Raw genomic sequence first — 20,610 nt, forward strand, 5'->3', positions numbered from 1 at the left:
CATAGGTTCACTTTTTGTCATAAAACAATACTCACATGCCCATATGTACATTGAAATAGTTAATTGTCATTGTAATTGTTCTTCCTGCCCACACTGACTGTAAAGAGATAAGGCATAAATTCCATTACTCAGTTAAACAACATGGGTGTCGTCCAAAGCTATTGTACTGTTAGCAGAATATTCCTTCTTTTTAGTACAAGGACACACTGTCTAAGGAACAAAAATTGAGTAATCCAATTGCAGTTGATCAAATTACCAAAAATCTGTTGACAATTTGTGAATATGGGGCAATTAAACTTTTTGCATCAACCATAACGTGTACTTGATTTGATGTTACACTATTTGGATTTTGGATATCTGTTTATTGATATAAGTATTCTTGCAGCCTTGTTTAGACTATATTGATAAATAAAAAGTTGCATTATATTTTTAAGATTACCTTATATTTTATAACTTAATATTAATTTGAGAAGAAAAATAGCTGTAAAATAAACACAAGTTAAAACAATAAGCCTTGTTTAGACTATATTGATAAATAAAAAGTTGCATTATATTTTTAAATATTAATTTGAGAAGAAAAATAGCTGTAAAATAAACACAAGTTAAAACAATAAGCCTTGTTTAGACTATACTGATAAATAAAAAGTTGCATTATATTTTTAAATATTAATTTGAGAAGAAAAATAGCTGTAAAATAAACACAAGTTAAATCCATAAAATAGAGATGTGGTTGAATAAAATATCTAAAATACTCAACATTGTACTTACGGAAGGGTAGAACTTAAAGTGTATAAAACACACATGTGAATATAATGGTGCATAATTGTCCTTACCAAAAATCTGTTGACAATTTGTGAATATGGGGCAATTAAACTTTTTGCATCAACCATAACGTGTACTTGATTTGACGTTACACTATTTGGATTTTGGATATCTGTTTATTGATATAAGTATTCTTGCAGCCTTGTTTAGACTTTATTGATAAATAAAAAGTTGCATTATATTAATTTGAGAAGAAAAATAGCTGTAAAATAAACACAAGTTAAAACAATAAGCCTTGTTTAGACTATATTGATAAATAAAAAGTTATCCATAACGTGTACTTGATTTGACGTTACACTATTTGGATTTTGGATATCTGTTTATTGATATAAGTATTCTTGCAGCCTTGTTTAGACTATATTGATAAATAAAAAGTTGCATTATATTTTTAAGATTACCTTATATTTTATAATTTTTAAGATTACCTTATATTTTATAACTTAATATTAATTTGAGAAGAAAAATAGCTGTAAAATAAACACAAGTTAAAACAATAAGCCTTGTTTAGACTATATTGATAAATAAAAAAATTGCATTATATTTTTAAATATTAATTTGAGAAGAAAAATAGCTGTAAAATAAACACAATAAGTTAACTATATTTGATGGATATCTGTTTAAATAAAAAAATAAAAAGTTGCATTTATAGCTGTTTTAAAAAATAGCCTTGTTTAATTTGATAAATAAAAAAATTGCATTATATTTTTAAATATTAATTTGAGAAGAAAAATAGCTGTAAAATAAACACAAGTTAAAACCATAAAATAGAGATGTGGTTGAATAAAATATCTAAAATACTCAACATTGTACTTACGGAAGGGTAGAACTTAAAGTGTATAAAACACACATGTGAATATAATGGTGCATAATTGTGCTTGAACACACGATCAAACGTGGGTTTGTATCTTGCGATGTGGCGCGCCCTGCAGATAGATGTTAACAGTGAGACCAATGGGAGTGAAGGGGATTTCCCCACCCTTCCTCTACGCCAGAGCGAGGCTGCCCTCCACCACCGGCAATCCCAGTGTGCACCGCGGACAGAGCAGCAGAGAATAGTCCGCTAACGCACGGCTGAGAAAAGAGAACCAGAACAGGGTAGCTCACCAGCTGAATCCACGACCGAGACTGCATTTACCCCAACCAGAACCGCGAACATGGCTGACAACGAGAAACTGGACAACCAGCGGCTGAAGAATTTCAAGAATAAGGGCCGTGATTTGGAGGTAAAAGTTGTGTATGTCGGTGTGGAGGACTCCTCGCTTCCTCTGGTAGCGGCCGGCTTCGCCTCCTGGCTTCCTTGTGACGTCGTTTCTAATTTCCACCGTCGGGAACTTTTCCCCCCCGAAGCCTTGTCCCGGGCCTCCAAACCCCCCTACGTGTGTGTGTGTCGCACTGCCGAGGAGATGTGTGTTTGTTTCACCGGGTTTGTTACACCACGAGACCGCGTTGGTTATAAAACACGTCAGACATGCTAGTCAGAGTCCATCGCCTCCGCTGGATGTGCTCTGCTAGCTCAATGCTAATGCTAGCTCAATGCTAACTCTATGCTAATGCTAGCTCAGGCCCACGGGGGACACGCTAGCGTAACTGAAGCATATCGTCACCGCATCGGGTTATGTCGATGTGTTAGCCAGGGGGGGTTACTAACTACACATCCAACAGTATATATGACGTTAATCACCCCCCATGTCGTGTGTTGGGGGTATCTGCGTGTTGGCCAGGCTAACAGAGCGGGAGATCAGCGGTATTTTGATACCGCAGTTAGCTAACCTGCGTGCTAGCTAGCTAGCGCTAAGCTCGGTGGTGCTGGTGGCTGCAGTTCCACCCATCCCCCGTCTTTATCACCAAAAACAATGGCGGAAACCAGTTAGCCTCTTAGCTGGCCGGCCCCCTGAATCTGTTCAAACCACGGCGCAGTGGTAACATTTTATTCCCTGGTTTGCCAACAACGTTACACGTGCCCATAAAACAAGGTTAATGCGACCTGCTCGTCACCACGACCACACGACGTGAGATCAGAGCTACACTTCGGCTCCAGTGGTGGATCCATAAGTTACAGGGTGATTTACAGTCAGCTCAGCATGCCATGGCTCCATACAAGAGAGCAGGGGATGTTGTTGTTTTCGGGCGGCTTTTCTGAGGATGTGTATGGGCATGACCTACTCGCACATCCTGTTTGACAAGTAGTTTCTGTTGCAGGCTAACATTAGGCCTCAAGACATGAGTTGTGTCATCTAGCAACCTGCTAATAACTTGTCGTCACCATGGTGGAGGTCTGTCGGTGGGGAACACAAGCGTCACCGACAAGCGCGCACACTGCTCATGACACGAGCTATATGAGACGCCATGTAGTCAGATGCCAGTTAATTAGGTACACCTTGCTACAACTAGTGTAGTCTGAAACAGCATGGCTGCAGTACATCCTGTGTTCACATGGATCAAATGAAATTAAACTGTTTCAGAGAGAGATTCATTCTTCAGGGTCATTTTTGGAGGCTGTAGTTTGCTGTGCTGCTGAAATGTATTGTTTTATGATATGAATCTACATTTGGACAGAAGCAGAAACTGCAGTCTATAATAGAGACCACAGGGCAGAATCAAAAACAGTTTCAACAAACAAATATTCAACATTATAACCTTCATGAAGGACTTCCTGCACGACAGCAATAGTTTTTGCTGGCTAATAAATTGACAACTGATTGTAACTTGATGATTTAATGGGTAGAACATTAATAAGACTGGTATAAATCAAAAAGAATAAGGGGTTAGCTCTCTTGTTAAGGCACACAAAATGGTCCAGGAGTGACTTAGGCTTAGTCACATTAGGTCAGACTCTTGTTTAGTGTGTTTGGATGCTTCGTATGCAGAGTGTGAGCTGTTGACTTAATGCTCCACGTATAACTGATATCGCAGATCAACTCTGTTGCATAAATGGGATCATGATCTCAGACTGGGCCCCAATTTAATTTCATAGGTAGTGTCACTCTCTTGGGCAAAGGCAGGTTGGGATTAAAGTTCCATGTTGTGTAATGTTAATGCGCTATCTGTTCCACAGACTATGAGAAGACAGAGGACTGAGGTCGTGGTGGAACTCAGAAAGGTAAATATTTTTATATTGTTCTAAGTACAACTCAGACTTTTACAGCTAAATGATATTCTTTTATATGCAATTTATCTTCGAAATAAGGTACTGAAAGATGCAGAGTTTTCCTTGTAATCAAGAATTTCTGCTGGAATGTGCATGAAGTGATATTAATGTTCCCTCCACCACAGAACAAAAGAGATGAGCACCTTCTGAAGAGGAGAAATGTGCCCCATGAGGACATCTGCGAGGACTACGAGCTCGACGGAGATTTCAGATCGGTACGGTCGTGCATCCCCTGCTCAAAATGTGTCTGCTGCCACCAGAAAATCAAGTTCACATATTTTTAGGTTTTGTGTTTTAACGGCAGATGATGTATAGTTAATGTGAAGGATTACTGAACACTGGAAATGACAGTTTGGCATGAATGTTTGACCTAGGGATTTTAGGTTCCTCTCACTAGTTAAACAATCCAGAGGTTTAGGACAAACTAACATTTTGTCCCTGTGATGCTGCCTCCATGGCTCTGCTTGCTCAATGTTAATTGGGTGGGGCAGGAATGTGAAAAATACATTCAGTTTGTCTTTCTCTGTGCTGTTTGGTGTCTCATTTTCTGAAAGTAAGAGACCATTTCTTCTCAGTACATCTATTACTTCCTTGGTAGAATAGCTCAAATGCACCTGGTATAACTTTCTCTCATCAGACTTGTGTTCTCTGTTGAAAATTTGCTGTGCTTTTGATGCACAATACGTCCATTTTAGTTTGAATGATTCCTGTTATGCAGCGTTTTTGTGTTCACATGAGATTATGTAATCTCTGCAATGAGCACTATTTTTTTCATTTTCAGATGAAATAATGCTGGTATAGAGCATGTACCAGAGAAGAAAATAACTAATATTACAATACATTTTGCAATGCAAATATTATCTTAAAAATTTCCCCTTAAATTCTGACCAATTTTGAGGCACTCCATTTTTAGAATAGTATTGATCTTACCATAACTGATAAGACAAAACATTAACTCATGTGCTCATTATTGTGTAAATGTAAAGCTTTACAGAACATTTCTCAATAACTCATTGATTGTGCCTTGAGTATATATGCCCTTTTTTCGTGTCCTAAATCGTCACCTAAGCTTTTTTTTCTGTTCTCTTTGTATCATGCATATTGTGTATTCAGGATTGTTTTTGAATGTGTATCTTTTCTGGATTGACGTTTGTTGCAAGTCTACAGCCTCATTATTTAAGTGTATACAGGCAATTAGCTGTAGCTACTGTCTATCAGAGGCATTTGCCACTTTAATTAATGGGGCCTACAGTCATGGTCAGTGCTTAATTGAAAGTAAGATAAATGCTGTACACACTACAACCTACACTGGGCCCTGAACTCCCTGTACAGGGTTATTGTGTAAGCTTCCAAGTTGGCAAAGTATCACATTAAATACTGTCCTTCGCGCCCAGCCAGTTGACTGTTTCACCACAACGCCACATTGGAACAAGTGAGAATGCAAGTCACTGCATTTTCCTGGTGGGATTTCCAAATTATAAGCCTCCCCAAGCTGCTCTCAGTGCTGCTTTGGCTTTCCTTCCATCTTTGTCAACTTCACATACAAAAGCAATTTTAGGAAAGCGTAAGATGTCTGCTCACCCTCAATTGGCAGTGCCAGGATACTTCAGGTTGCTTTTTCTAGCCTAATCACCAGTTTAAAATGTGCCTGTTGTGGATTATCTTGTAACTTTAGAAATAACACACTGCATTAGTTACAAATTTGTGTCAAAGCATGATCATAAACTGATGACTCTCTAAAATATTTATTTTTCAGCAAAACACTTCTCTTGAAGCAATAGTACAAGTAAGTAGGATGTTTTCTTTTATTTATTTTCTTCTTAGTCATCCATGCCCAATTATTGACTGTGTTTTACACATCAGAATTAAACATGTGTCCTTATGTTCTATAGAATGCCACCAGTGATAACCAGGGCGTCCAGCTGAGTGCTGTTCAGGCTGCAAGGTAAGAACAAACATCCTCACTCTTTGACTCTACTCATTATCAGTTCATACCAGTAGTTGGCAAATAATTATGTTAATTGTCTTTTTATAATTATTTAGTGTCACATTTATCATGTTGTAATAATGATCACAGTGAAAGCAAAGTGGGCCGACTACAAGATTTTATGATGGTGATTTTAGCACTTATGCAGAAGAATCGCTACCATTGCGTCTGTCTGTTATGGATACAATCTGTATAATCCAAAATAAACTGAACTACAGAAGTGACGCACATACATTTATTAGTTTCTCTGGTGTTTTTAAATTTACTGCGTCAGATTTCACAATTATTCAAATTAAATTAATTCAATAAGTATAAGTTTACCTTTAGACATGTGGAATGGTTTATTTTGTAACATGTAAATATCAATTCAACGCCGTCACCATTATCATGTTACCACTCAAACCTAATTTTCACTATGAATCCACGATACTGATGCTGTTTAATAGTGTAGCAGTAGTAATCCAGCTTCATGTCTGGTTTATCTGGTATTTGTGAGTTGGGAGATTCTGCAACAGTACACCAGTACACCAGTACTGGGTCTTAAGAGATTCTCTGATTAAAATGAACGGCCTCTTGCATAACACAATGTTGAAATTTCAAAAAGCTGGATGTTTTTCCATCTCGGTTAGACCACAGTGATTTACAATAAGTCAGCCCCCTCTGATTAATGGACATTGGTAATGGCACTGCAGCTCAGTAGTGTAGCCCTCATAAAGGTGAGTCAAGTGCAGCATGAGGTAGCTGAATTCATGAAACATATTTCTCTATTGTTTTTATTTGTTTGTCTTTTGTTCCCTTTTCCCTGTTTAAGTCTACTCTGCAACACAGCCATTCCCACGACCTGAAGTTGTGTGATGTTGTTGTGGGGTCATGAGCAGGAGAAAGTTTCCTGTCGGTACAGTCATCGAGATTGTGATTGACTTACAATGCGAAGAAGCTACACATTCTTAAGCTGTTTCTCTCTGTGTGTCACTGTTTTTTCTTGTTGGTATGTGTCAGTAAAGCTATGTTAGTATGAGTGTGAGTAATGGTCTTTTGTGTCCTCTTTTTGTTTTTGTAGGAAGTTGTTGTCCAGTGACCGTAACCCTCCCATAGATGACCTGATTAAGTCTGGGATCCTTCCTATACTGGTCCACTGCCTGGACAGAGATGACAAGTAAGCAGGCTGTGATGCTGTTTGTCTGCATGTAGCAGTGCATCACGCTTTTTCATTTGTGATAATTATAGTACAAGATAGCTTTTTTTCCCCCGGTCATGTTCAGTTTATGTTCACTTCAAAGTTATGCAAATGAGCGAGCAGTGTTTAGCCGAGCTTGCATCTGTAGCGCCTATGTAAATGTCTTTTAGTTTCCACCTGCCAGGAATGGCAGAAAAATAAATGGCTCATCAGCATGTACTTTGTTTGACACCACTGTTCAGTCAAACTCCATTTAACCTTGGCCTTCATCCATCTCTCACAGCCCATCTCTCCAGTTTGAGGCAGCCTGGGCTCTAACCAACATAGCATCTGGTACTTCAGAGCAGACCCAAGCTGTGGTCCAGTCCAGTAAGTGCCATTTTGTCACAAAACTTTATTTCAATCTCTTCTCTTTCTGATGCATCTTATCTTTGCCATGTTGTAAGAATGAGTTAGAATGCTCCTCTAGCTGATGATTCTGTTTTGGTGTGTGTTGCTCTATGCTGAAATGTAAACCTGTGGTATTTTTCAATTTATTTATCATTACTAAAATATGTTTGGCGGATTGTTATGAAACGAAAAAAACAGCAGAATTCACACTGAGCACCTGTTATGTTATCACTTTATTTTCCTATACCATGGCACACAACACCTTCTAGTCACTTTGACATTTTCAACAAGGTGAAGGAACCTCACAAATGCACACAGGAATGATTATTTCTTACCACGGGTGTTATGTCCAAAAAATTATAAATAAGAATGTTACTAATACGTTCAAACAGCCTGCTGATATTTCGTATTTGGCATTGCATTTCACTTAACAAATCTTAAGGTTTTATTCAACGATGGATTTTCAAAAAGCAGATTGGTCTTTATTCTTTTCCTTTATAGCATTGGCTTAATAATAATACATTTTATTTATAGAGCGCTTTTCAAAGTTCTCAAAGACAGGCTTTATATTATAAGATATCTTTTCCACTTGCATGCTTCTCCAAGTTCATTTTTTGTTTCATTCAGAGTTTGTGATTGATCACACTAAATGGCAGCACTTGCACCAAGCTGGAACATAACAGATTTGAAAACTTAAATCAATAAATATACATCAAAATAATATAAGATGTTTTCCTTATCTCCCTCTTTTTCTTAGCATGTTTTGGCTCAATTGTATTTAAGTCAAAGTACAAACTTGGCCATTTCCAAATGAGGAGTCTATATCTGTCCAGGTGGTGTGATTTTAATGTATGTCATCAGATGATTAAAATTTAAAGTGTACCCATTATATCTCTTATTAATATATTGAATAAAAGCAACATACCAGATCACGAGAAGCCCTTTTACATGATTGATACGTATCTGTTTCCTTTGTGTAGATGCTGTGCCACTGTTCCTGAGGCTGCTTCACTCTCCTCACCAGAATGTGTGTGAACAGGCGGTCTGGGCCCTGGGCAACATCATAGGTGAGTCGCTGTTAGTGTGAACATGAGTGTGTTAGAAATAAATGCAGTCAGTCCCGAGTACACATGCGCTCTGTCTCTGTGTGTGTGTGTGTGTGTGTGTGTGTGTGCACGTTCTCTCCAGGTGATGGCCCTCAATGCAGAGACTATGTGATCAGCTTGGGTGTGGTTAAGCCCCTGCTCTCCTTCATCAGTCCCTCCATCCCCATCACCTTCCTCCGCAATGTCACCTGGGTCATGGTGAATCTGTGCCGCCACAAGGACCCTCCACCACCCATGGAGACGATCCAGGAGGTGTGTATTTGTGTAGAAGAAAAGCGGGAGAAACCGCAACAGTTTGTGGTATCTTAGATTGCCGGATGACGTGGTTTGTTTATGTGAAGGAAATATTCAAGTGTTTATGAGTGGGAAGCCACTGATTGTTCATGCAGATTAATAATATAGTCTTCTTTAATACATTTAATACATCAGACGCAAGATACCCTGAATCGTGAATTCAAAAGATAATAATGTCCTTTTTTAATGACAAAGCCTCCATCAGGTCAAAATAAGAGAGGATGCTACATACTATATAATGCTTGCAGCTAAAACAGTTTATGAATAGAGGGAAAACATCACAGAGGTCAGGCCTGAGGAACATCCATGTTGGGCTGAAAAAGTTATCTTATAAATAAATAAGTGTTAAATCTTATGTCTGATAGTGAATTAAAAAGAAAAAGAAAGCTTGTTTGTAGTACGTGTCACAAACTAAAAAATGGGCTCAACTCAAGAATGAATATGCTAATTATGACAATTCCACAAAAATGTGAAGGGATGACATTTTGTAGAGACGGAATACTGCATTTTGACAAGGCGGAAATTGTTTTTCTTTCAGTCTGCTGCTATGAATGCTAATCTATGCTGTATGTAAGTGAGACGAAAATATGCCCTTCTAGAATCTATGAGATGTGAGTTTATTGGATGGCAGGGAGAGAGAGAGAGGCAGAGTTCCATCTGTGTTCTACATAAGCTTGTTAAATGAGAGTACATTTAGTGTGTTGCTGTTGTGTGTTGAAATTAATAAAAGTTTAGCAGGTACAGATTCATGCAGCCATTTCAACTATTAACCATTTACTGGTGTCAGCCACATGGGAACCCTGTTAATTATTTATTTATTTTTTATGTCCTTTTCTCCACTTAATGATCCCACCTGTCTATTCTTTCTTTTCTCAGATCCTGCCAGCTCTCTGCGTGCTGATCCACCACACTGATGTCAGTGTGAGTAGACTGAATTTGTTTTTCCCTCAATTATTTTTAAGCGGTCTTTGGGGCCTTGGCCTCACTTAACTATTAGCAGAGGTCTGTTCCCACAAAATCGCTGTTTATAATAATGTTAAATAATTACTGTTAAATTTCAATAGTCTTAGGAAGTTGTCCAGGAGTGAGAATATATTCATTAGTTTCTTCTCTTCATTGCTGCCTTCAGATCTTGGTCGACACAGTGTGGGCTCTGTCCTATCTGACAGACGCTGGGAATGAGCAAATCCAGATGGTCATCGACTCTGGCATCGTCCCTCATCTGGTTCCTCTGCTCAGTCACCAGGAGGTCAAAGTTCAGGTATGAAGAGACACCCCACATGACACTGATTATGTTTGGGATTAGGTTAATACAACTTCAGGCATGGACCCTAGAGATGAGATTGATTATATTTAGGATCAAAATAATAGACTGTATTATAACAATTCCACACGGCCTCTCCACATCCAGACCGCTGCTCTGAGGGCCGTTGGGAACATAGTGACTGGCACAGATGAACAGACCCAGGTGGTGCTCAACTGTGATGCTCTCAGCCACTTCCCTGCACTCCTCACACACCCGAAGGAGAAGATCAACAAGGTAATACATTCTCTGGAGTCTTCCTGCTCCTACATGCACACACGCCCCGTCTACTGCGAGATGGGGTTGATTGGAAGTGATGAAATCAGAGACTTGGTGCTAGTTTGAATGCTGTGTGAAAGGTTAAGATGGGACAAATAGACAATTTTAGAAATTTGCAACATGGAGAATCGCGAGGATGAAGAAGATGAAGACGATGAAGAGGATTCGATTGGGGGCCAATTGTAGTTAGTGAGACAGATCGGGGGGTTGGGGAGGAAGGTGGTCTGTGTGCAAGTGATGTGTGTGTGTGATACCATGGGTTGGTGGCCAGAGGGTGCTGATGACCGCGTGTCTCTGCTGATATCGGAGTGCATCTGAGACCAGTCACTAAAAAAATGAGGCCCACTTTGTGACCTGGACGATGATTAGAGCCTCAAAAAACACCCTAGCTCCTCCCAAAGCACTCGCTCTCTACCAGAGGTCAAACTTTCTGTGTCGACCTCTGGATTCTGATCCAGTTCAGACCCAAAACCCATTTTTGAAAGTGATTGTAAATCCAACATGGCTCCCTATTCTCTTCTCGAAGGCTAAAACATAGTCTTAAGCAGGCAAGTTCCACATCTCCAATTGAAGGTGTGACACAGTTAAATCCCATGTCTTCTTTGGTTTATAGAGAACCTGGATGAACTCAAACCTCGATGTCTTGACTTTACACAGTAAGAAAACTGTCATGACTGTACACTGACTGTATTTGTGCTTTTTGTACTGTAGGAGGCAGTGTGGTTCCTGTCAAACATCACAGCAGGCAACCAGCAGCAGGTGCAGGCTGTCATTGACGCCAAGCTAGTTCCCATGATCATCCACCTGCTCGACAAGGTGTGTATCCATCTTTACAAACTGTGTCAAGGACAAGCCTATCATACGTGCATATTATTGTTGGAGGACATATCATTTAAAATAAGTATTGCTGACTTTGAAAATATTTTTTAGGGTGACTTTGGCACTCAGAAGGAAGCAGCCTGGGCCATCAGCAACCTGACAATAAGTGGAAGGAAAGATCAGGTAAGAATCTTCTAACAAATCACCTTGTACTCTAACAGCTGTGGGGTGACTTGAATTTCACAACCTTTTTCCTCCAAAAAAATGTTTGATCTGTTATTACAGCAAGTTTGGCCATTTTTCCTTTAAATAAAATTGCGTCATAAAAGAAAAAACTCTTGTGGGGAAAAAAAACTGAATTTGAAATGTAGAACCACCATTGAAGTATTCCTTCCTTCTAACATGTGATTTTCCTTATTGTGTCTCTGCTGCCTACAGGTTGCCCACCTGATTGAGAAGCAGGTGATCCCTCCATTCTGCAACCTGCTGACCGTGAAGGATGCCCAGGTTGTGCAGGTCGTTCTCGATGGCCTGAGCAACATCCTGAAGATGGCAGATGACGAGGCTGAAATGATTGCTAACCTCATTGAGGAATGTGGAGGTAAGTCCCACGTTTATCGTCAAGCTTTTATCATGTTTGTGTTAATGGGTGGTCATGTTTTATTGAATGGTCTAACAATTGTTCATTTCTAATCCTCAGGTTTGGAAAAAGTGGAGCAACTGCAGAATCATGAAAATGAAGATATTTACAAATTGGCATACGAAATTATCGATCAATTCTTCTCATCCGACGATGTAAGTAACATGAAAATCACATCACATTGAAGGTGATACAAAGTGTTGAATATGTACAGTGAAGTTAAAATAGAACTACGCTCTTTTACAAAATACAGTATGTGATGACATCACGTATACAGTCTGGACCTGCTCCAGAGACGAAGAGTTATTGATTACACTGATAGCACCCAGGAGAATGTTCTGAGTATAAGGGGACTGAGAACACTACAATAGAATAAAGCTCACTTTAGTATAAAAGAGGAAACAAACATGTTAGTAGACTGTTCGTCTAAAAAAAAAAAAGCATTCTCCCATTCATAGTTTATGGAGCAGATCCAGACTCCATACTTGTTAACATCCAAAGTTTGAGACTTGCTGCGCTGATTTTGGTGTTGAGAAAGAAGAACTTTCCCAGGCCTTGAAAATAACATGTTCACCTTTTTGAAAGGTGAACATTTGACTTGCGTAAATCTGAATGTTGTCTTCTGATCCAATGAACACCACTAGTGTTTGATCTCCTGTCATGTCCGCTGTCTATTGTTAACGCCCGGTCGCTCCGTCTTTTCATTCAGATCGATGAAGACACCAACCTGGTCCCAGAGGCCATCCAAGGTGGAACTTACGGCTTCAACTCCGCCAACGTGCCAGCCGAGGGATTCCAGTTCTAGACGGCATCTGGGGTATTCTGGAGTTTTGTTCACGATGCAGCACTCTGTTCAACATAAAAAAATTAGGAGAGAGAGAGCGAGAGAGAGCGAGAGTGTGAGAAATTTGATCCATTGTGCTTGGCTCGTGGGATCCATGGCTGCATCTTATCTGAGAGAAAAATGTGTGGATTTCATTTGGCATTCCAGGGGAACCGGCCCAAATGAAGTTTGAGATGGCGAGTGGATGCGAGTGAGAATGAGTGGCTACATGTTGCAAAAAAAAGCAAAACATCTACATCGAATGCGTTGAGAGACATGCCGACATAACTGCTGTGTTATTGGAGCTGTCGCCTACGGAAATCTACTTCAAACGTCAACAAAAAAACTTGATGTCTGCCCAGGGAGAACCAAGGACATCCAAAAATACGAAAACAAGAGATCTTGAAATATTACAATACAACAAAATGCAGAAATGAAAATAACTTAAATTATGAACTGAGATGAACCACGAACCATCACAATTCTGCGGTCCTCCGACTCGAGAGGGCGCCACCAATGTGCCCCTCCCCCAATCGGCCACGCTATCAGACATGTGTGTGAATGGACCCATTGTGTATGAATGTCTGGACTCAGAGCTGAGGAGCCAGGTTCATCTCCTCCAACGAGACGCCCCAAATAGGGCACCATCCTCTCCCCCTGGTGGGCGGGGCCAGGAGTCTGGCTGCGCGTGTCGCATGTGCAAGAGAGAGAGTGGATGGATGAGTTGTTGTGTGCTTGGCTGCGTGCGTGACTGGGAGTATGCAAGACTGGGTGAGAACGCATGCAGAGACGGGAAAAAATAAAATACAAATACAACATCTGAAGAGAAACAAAATTGCAACAAATGAGGTTAGCAAAGATTTCAGGAAAAAGAAATTCTGCCTTTGAAAGAGAGGCTGATTCGCAAAACCCTGAAAGGAAGAACTTTGGATATGAAAAAAAAAAAATCATCACAAGAATTATTATTTTTTTTTTTTTTGAATTATTGTTAAGTTAGTATTAATTGACACTGGACAATGCTATTGGCAGGTGTGGAGCAGCAGTGCATTGTATTAAGATGCATTTGGTGGCTTTTGGGCTTTTCTTTTTGCCTCCAGTGTGTTCCTTTTTATGATATTTTTTTATTTTCAGCTTTTAGTTTCATTGCTTCTGTAAAGGTGATTGACGACGATCATATTCCACCCTCACACCAGAACCCTAACCCTACGCACCAGACATGGGCTTGATGCTGTGAAATTCTGACACCATCACTATAATCCACCAAATGACCTGTTCCCCTTGTGACACTTCATTATTTTTCATTCAATTTACAGCAAAATCACTGCTTTGCAGTATTGTTGCCATAGCTTTGACTTATCACCAAGGGAGAAGAGAACAAAGGCCATTTCAAGTAGGATTGTGAATCATAACATTTGCATGTACTAAACTATAGCACAGTTATTTTTTAGGGTATTTTAGTTTCCTTAGGCTGTGGATACAGTGTAATTTTCATTTTAAGTAAAACTGTGCTTAAATGTTACATGTTCCCCCTTCCCTTATCCCTCACTAGTGTCAGATTTGCTAAATAATCTATGGTTTTGCACATATACTGCAAAGTGAGGCCTGAAGTCTTTCTGAGGGCGTGTTGGTCGGTTTCATAGGTTTCGACCTGCCAACAACCTCTACAATATGCATCACTCAACCACAATCTTTGTTGTCTTTCTAGAGTAATCCAATGATGCTTTTTAGTGATACATGAGAAAATAATGACTTTGTTTCAGGAGCAGCAGTAATGAACCTGCTAATGTATCTCAGATAGACTAAGAGGGGAATTAGCCTCCCTTTTCTCAAGGTCAAAGGGCGTCCCACATGTCATACCGGAGTTGTCCTAAGTGGGTTCTCCTGAATAATAAATAACCCATGAACAAGTTTGCTGTACCTTTTTTAGTACCTTGCAGCCCCATACTTCTTTCCTCTTATACCAGCTAGGTGTACAAGCTTACCCTTTTTCCATTATTTTGTGTTAACTTCAAACACTGTAGTAAATGATTACACATTGTGCTCATAAACCTTCTGTTGAACATAGGGGTATTTTTTTTTTTTTTTTGCAGCATTCCTTGTAAGCAAACATGTGGTTTCAAATCTAAAATTATGACATGGAAGGTTAAAAAAAAAATGGTGGTTTGCCCAAAAAATCTTTTTGGGAGATAGGCTACAGGATAGGTTGTCTTCGAGAAAATAAATAGTGAAACCCAAATCGAGAGACTGTGTGTGCGTGTGTGGTCTGTTGTGAAGAAGTGGTGTGATTAATCCTTTTGCGTTTATTTCCCCTTTTTTTAAAAATGCTGTTTTAAAAAGAAAAAGTTGAGTTTGGATCGATTTGAATTCAAACTCTAAAAGTTGAGTTTGGATTCAAATCGAAAAAAGCGCATCCGATTGGCCAGGATGACCAGTTTATCCGCATGCGTAGTACAGGAAAAACACATGATGCATTCAAAACTGTCGGAGATGTAGCGGTTAAGAAAGGGGTGGAGTACATCACTGGCATCCACACTCACCCAAAAGGCTGGGTTGAAATTGTTACATGTGTACATTTCATTTTTTACTTGCGGAAGAAAAGCTGACTAAAACAACTTAATTCTTAAAAACATAAGCAAAACGTTTGCTTTTATTCCTGTAACTACGCAAGCATCTAGCTGCGCTCCAAAAGTGTTCTGCTCTCAGCAGTGCACATTTACTGAATGCACTTGAAAGCAGCACGTTGAGGAGCAGGAAATGCAAACTCTGTTTTGGGCAGACACTTTCCTCCGTGCAGACGGTGAGTGTTAAACTAAAGGTTATTGCTCAAAGCGTCTTTCTAAATTGCGTACGGTGTGTCACCAAGATTGAAACGTACAAATGTTTAAAAAAATAATAATAATGCTGAGAGAGTAGCCGCAACAGCTGTTAATGTGGCTAACGTCACTGGTACGGGAGAGCCACGGTAACGTTAGAGCAAATTAAAGATTTATAAAGACAGTCCATCATGGTGGCACTAGTTACATGTTTGGATTGTTTAAGTATCACTGAATAACGCTCCTGAAGCCACGCGTTGAGTTTACTTATGTGAAGTGTGACAGAAAACTGTCTCTGATCAAATATAATACAAATAACTTAATGTAATGGAGAGTAAAACTGTTTCTGCAAAGGTTACCAGTGCGGCTAACTATCTTAATTGGCAATTAATCGTAAAAAAAAGTTTTAAATGTAATAAGTGGATAAATGGCTAAAACTAATTAATCGATCCTTTCGATCGGGCTGCTGGAGGACACGTGTTACCGGTGCCGGGTTGATTCTGGGCTGTAGTTGACTCCGTAAACGGATCGGGGGGGTTTTTCGGGGTCAGTTGCGCAACTGAACAGCCTGTCCGGACCACAAAGTCTGCGTTTGTGTGTCGGGACTGGGTGGGTGCTGGCAGAAGGCCTCCTATTGTCACTGCGGTGCTGGATGTAACCAGAGGAGAGCGCGCACATACACCCCATAATATAACTGATCCTCTAATAGGGGCTGAGCCGGGGTTTGTTTTAATTTATTTGTAGCTTTTTCTCTTGTTTTTCATTACAAGATGGTTTGAATTACTTGAATGAGGCAATCCATACTTTTAATATGGAAGCAATGATTATACACTTTTCATTAGATACACTTGTACAATTTATTGCAATCCAATACAACAGTTCTTCTGTAAAGTCTTTTTAGGCAATTGTTCACAATTTTCTGTCAGATGTTAAGTATAAAAAGTTTTAGCATTGGGGTCATGGTTTTGTTATTGTGTTGTGCTGGACTGGATTAGATTGTGTTTCTGGTATTGATGTTTTCTCCTAATGTATGGTAATATGGGAGGACAGAATATCAGAAACATAAACATTATAATGATTTCCTCCAGTACAACACCACCTCTGACCTCAGTTATAGTTCATTAGTTCAATTTACACATCGCTCATAATGTTTGTCCACATGAACATTATGAGATTTGTAAAGGTAGAATTTATGACAGAGTTGTTGTATTAGATTGCAATAGATGGTACATGTGTTCCAACGTTTCTCATTATTGATTATTCTGCTGAATATTATAACAATAATCATTTAAAATGGGGAAAATTCCTAATTGTCCTCATAAAATGTCTTGTTAGATCCGACAACAGTCCGACACATAAAGGTATTGTCTTATAAACGACAAAATGAAAGTGTTTAATCAATCAAACAGCTGAAACCTTCAACTGTTGCTTGGAAAACAAATGGAACAATAATTCATTATCAAAATAGTTTAGTTTTGTGTTAATTGACTCTCTGAACCCAATCACATTCTTCACCAGGTTACATTCACTTAACAGTTGTAGACAGTTGATGTGTTTTGCTGAACAGGTAGTTTTTCATCCATCCTGCTGTCCTGCCAGATCTTCTTCTCCCTAATCCTCAGTCCTGAGCCTGGCCTCTAGACTCCACCATGGACAACCTAGAGGAGGACCTGACGTGCTCTGTGTGCTACTCTCTGTTCTCTGACCCGCGGGTCCTGCCGTGCTCACACACCTTCTGTAAGAACTGCCTGGACAACCTGCTCCAGGTGTCCACCAACTACTCCATCTGGCGTCCACTCCGCCTGCCGCTAAAATGCCCCAACTGCCGCAGCGTGGTGGAGCTGCCCCCGATGGGCGTAGACTCTCTGCCCACCAACGTCTCTCTGCGAGCCATCATCGAGAAAGTAGGAGATAGTCTCCCTTGTGCTACCTATCAGTTTAAAACCCTCTTATTGGTTTATATACTTGGCTGCTTAAGTTTGTGCTCATCTGCTATGTCAGTACCAGAGCGACAGTGAGCCGCGACACCCCTCCTGTCAGGAGCACCACAGGCAGCCTCTGAACATGTACTGCATCCAGGATCGCCAGCTGATCTGTGGGCTGTGTCTGACTGTCGGGCAGCACCAGGGCCATCCCATAGATGACCTTCAGGCAGCGTTCATCAGAGAAAAACAGACTCCATCGCGGCTGCTGGCCAGACTCTCTGAGCAGAGATGGGCACAGGTAGGGAATCCTCTCAATGTGGCCAGTGCTTCAATTCGGGGGAAAGGAATGTGAAAAGATATTCTGAAAAACACGTGAGGTGTGTTCATTTGGAAATCTGTTTAAATAAATATATTTATAATTTATAATATAAATGCATGTTCAAGAAAAAAAAACAAATCCTGTGTTGTGTGCCCTCTGTGCTGCTGTTAGGTGTGTGAGCTGGGGGAGCAGCTGGAGCAGGAGAAGGCCCGCTGTGAGGGTGTAGTGAGGCAGGACCGACAGGAGGTCAATCAGTTTTTTCAGACTCTGGAGGTGGTGCTGGCCAGGAAGAGACACGCCTACCTGGAGGCCCTGGACAAAGCTGGTGCAGAGGTGTCCCGGGCTTACGACCCACTCATTCACAGAGTGAAGGCGCTACAGGTGTGTTTCAGGGCTAATAGACGATTTACAACAGAATTTTCCTCCAGATCTCAATCTATGAAATCCCGATTTAAAACGAGATTTTAAATTGTATAAAACAGAGAAAAGCAGCAAACTTGCATATTGAGAAGCATGAAAAAAAACAAATATTCAGCGCTTTTGCTTGTATAAAATTCACCGATAACCATCTTGTTTTCTGCAGGAAGAACAGTTGGACCTGGTGTCCGTGGGTTCATCAGTGGAGGAGGAGGACTCACCGCTGGTCTTCCTGGAGCAGGTTCATTTGTTCAGAGAGAGGGTGGAAGAGTTTATTAAAACCCCTCTGCCCTCGGTGATTAACCTCTCCGTCACTCCGCGGGCGGCGGAGCACCTGCAGCAGCACTGGCCCGCTGTGACTATCGGCAGCCTGGAGGAAGCACCTGTCCCTAAGGTGTGCTGCTGCGCCAGATGTGGCGGCGTGGAAACTGAAGATGAAGGAAGGAATCAGTCCGACAGCTGGGTGCAGAACCTGTGGTGGGAGCTGCAGCCCACTTTCTCGGTGGTGCTGCTGGGGCTGCTGCTGCTGCTCATGGCGCTATGGGTCAACCCGGTCGGAGGGGCGTCGCTCGGTTTCTCTCTGCTCTCTCAGTTTAGTCAGCTAGTCCACGGCCTGAGCAGTGAACTGATCACATCTGTCTGGGACACGGCGGGGTCAGCATACACAGTGATGGAGGCCTCTGTAGAAAGATGGAGCTCTCACCTCTCCTCAGTGGGTGAAAAGGCCTCCCAGCAGCTGGCTGCCTTATTTAAAACTCTGACATCCCACTGAAACAAACCAAACTGGAACCCTGAACATTCAGTTAGAGGCTGACAAAGCTTTACTTTAACACTCCTGTAGTAAGGAAACAAAATACACACTAATGTACCTTTTTAGATACCTGCTATTCTCCTGGAAAAATACAGCCAATTAGTAAACAGACACTCAAGGATTCAAAAATTATCAGTATACAATTAATTAGAACAAAAGTATTTTACTTAAGACTGATTGCGTGGAAATAACTTGACCAACATATAATAACAATTATATGTAGATAATGTCAACAATATCAATCTTATGATTCATTTTTCCCTCAGGCCTGACTTCAAAGATTCCCAGTCGTTCTATGCAGACTTGGGGAAAACTTGAGATGTGACTCATTTACTCCCATGTTTGTGCAACTGCACAGAAGATTCCAAGTTCAAATTCTCAAAGAAATGAGACATTTATCTAGCCGTAAATCTTTTTGCATATTTAATTGGTGTTGTCAAGGGTTATGTTCCTCTTTATGGCATATTCAAGTTTATGTTAATACAGCCTAACTAATAAGCATTCGTCGTATCAAACCTTGATCAAAAATTGGAAACTGGAACGGGGCTCAGTAAATATGAAATTGGTGCTCAGAGACTCGTGAGTCACCTTTCCCAAGATGCAGTGGGACATTTCAGTAGCTTTCCCGTTGTGTTGGAGAGCTTAGGACAACGGTGCAGCTGCACATGTATCTCCTTACACAAGGCTGTTTACAGGGACCGGAGCTGCATGTGAACTTTAGAGCCTCGTGAGAGGAACCTGAGATCATGTTGCAGTGATGCTCTGAGCGGCTACCTTTCTGTGCCTTTAACCACCACGCCTTAACCTCACCTTACTTCTAATAGCCCGAAATAGTCTATTAAACAAATGTAATAGCCGTATTGTTGTAGACTGCAACTCCATGAGGACCAATAGCTTTTTTTACAAAAGTGCACCGATATACAGTCTATTTTAAAAATGATTATAACCTTTGGAAAAGCTTTACCAGTGCTATTTTGCATCCCACATGTTACCTTATTTTACTCAAGATGTCGGCAGGACAGATCCTTACAGATTCACCAATCTGAGGGAACGCCAAGCTGCATTCCTAAATATCATGTACACAGGTATTATGCAACTATACGTCGTACATGCTACTGCAAGCATCACATACTGAAAAAAAATAGACATTTTGATGTACTTTTCCATACTTCTTCTGTTACTGTATTTTAAAAACGTCACAATAAACTGTTCAAATGCTTTGTTTTGTGTAGTATTCATAATAAAAATAAAAAAAAAGCGTGTCAGTGTGAGATGGGTCACGAGTCAATAATATGCAGTATGTTTTAAAGTGGTGCTGTGAGCTCAATTAGCTGATGGTCGCTACAATTATCTTTTGAGTGTGAAATATATGACGTCCAAGCCAGAACATTACCAGTGTGAGCAAATTAAACAAATCTTGACTGTTATTATTTTAAATATAGTGTTCTGTAAGTTCACCATGGAGCTTGTTTTATCACTGGGGTACGAAAGTTGACACATTTTTTTGATTACAAAAGATTTGATTACATTTACACCA

At 40.3% G+C, this 20,610-nt stretch overlaps 2 protein-coding genes across 4 annotated transcripts; both read left to right on the plus strand.

Moving 5' to 3' along the window:
• Nucleotides 1-1,731: 1,731 nt before the first annotated feature.
• Nucleotides 1,732-15,022, plus strand: kpna4 (karyopherin alpha 4 (importin alpha 3)). The gene is made up of 17 exons (XM_054626715.1): nt 1,732-2,045; nt 3,878-3,922; nt 4,096-4,185; nt 5,727-5,756; nt 5,863-5,915; nt 7,018-7,113; nt 7,418-7,503; nt 8,505-8,591; nt 8,713-8,882; nt 9,801-9,845; nt 10,054-10,185; nt 10,336-10,464; nt 11,218-11,322; nt 11,437-11,508; nt 11,764-11,926; nt 12,026-12,120; nt 12,675-15,022. Exons 1-17 carry the CDS (start codon nt 1,977-1,979, stop codon nt 12,768-12,770), a joined length of 1,563 nt encoding a protein of 520 aa, XP_054482690.1. The 5' UTR covers nt 1,732-1,976; the 3' UTR covers nt 12,771-15,022.
• Nucleotides 15,023-15,426: 404 nt separating this feature from the next.
• Nucleotides 15,427-20,322, plus strand: trim59 (tripartite motif containing 59). 3 transcript variants are annotated; one of them, XM_054598027.1, is made up of 5 exons: nt 15,427-15,585; nt 17,169-17,505; nt 17,603-17,824; nt 18,017-18,226; nt 18,429-20,322. In XM_054598027.1, the coding sequence occupies exons 2-5, from the start codon at nt 17,251-17,253 to the stop codon at nt 19,032-19,034; spliced, it is 1,293 nt and encodes a 430-aa protein (XP_054454002.1). In that variant the 5' UTR covers nt 15,427-15,585; nt 17,169-17,250; the 3' UTR covers nt 19,035-20,322. The 3 variants fall into 3 exon arrangements, with proteins under 3 accessions (XP_054454002.1, XP_054454009.1, XP_054453993.1); XM_054598034.1 differs by having other exon boundaries at nt 17,201-17,505; XM_054598018.1 differs by lacking the exon at nt 15,427-15,585 and adding an exon at nt 15,599-15,750.
• The last annotated feature ends 288 nt before the right edge of the window (nt 20,323-20,610 follow it).

Source organism: Anoplopoma fimbria, chromosome 1, assembly GCF_027596085.1.
Source record: "Anoplopoma fimbria isolate UVic2021 breed Golden Eagle Sablefish chromosome 1, Afim_UVic_2022, whole genome shotgun sequence".
NCBI lineage: Eukaryota > Metazoa > Chordata > Actinopteri > Perciformes > Anoplopomatidae > Anoplopoma > Anoplopoma fimbria.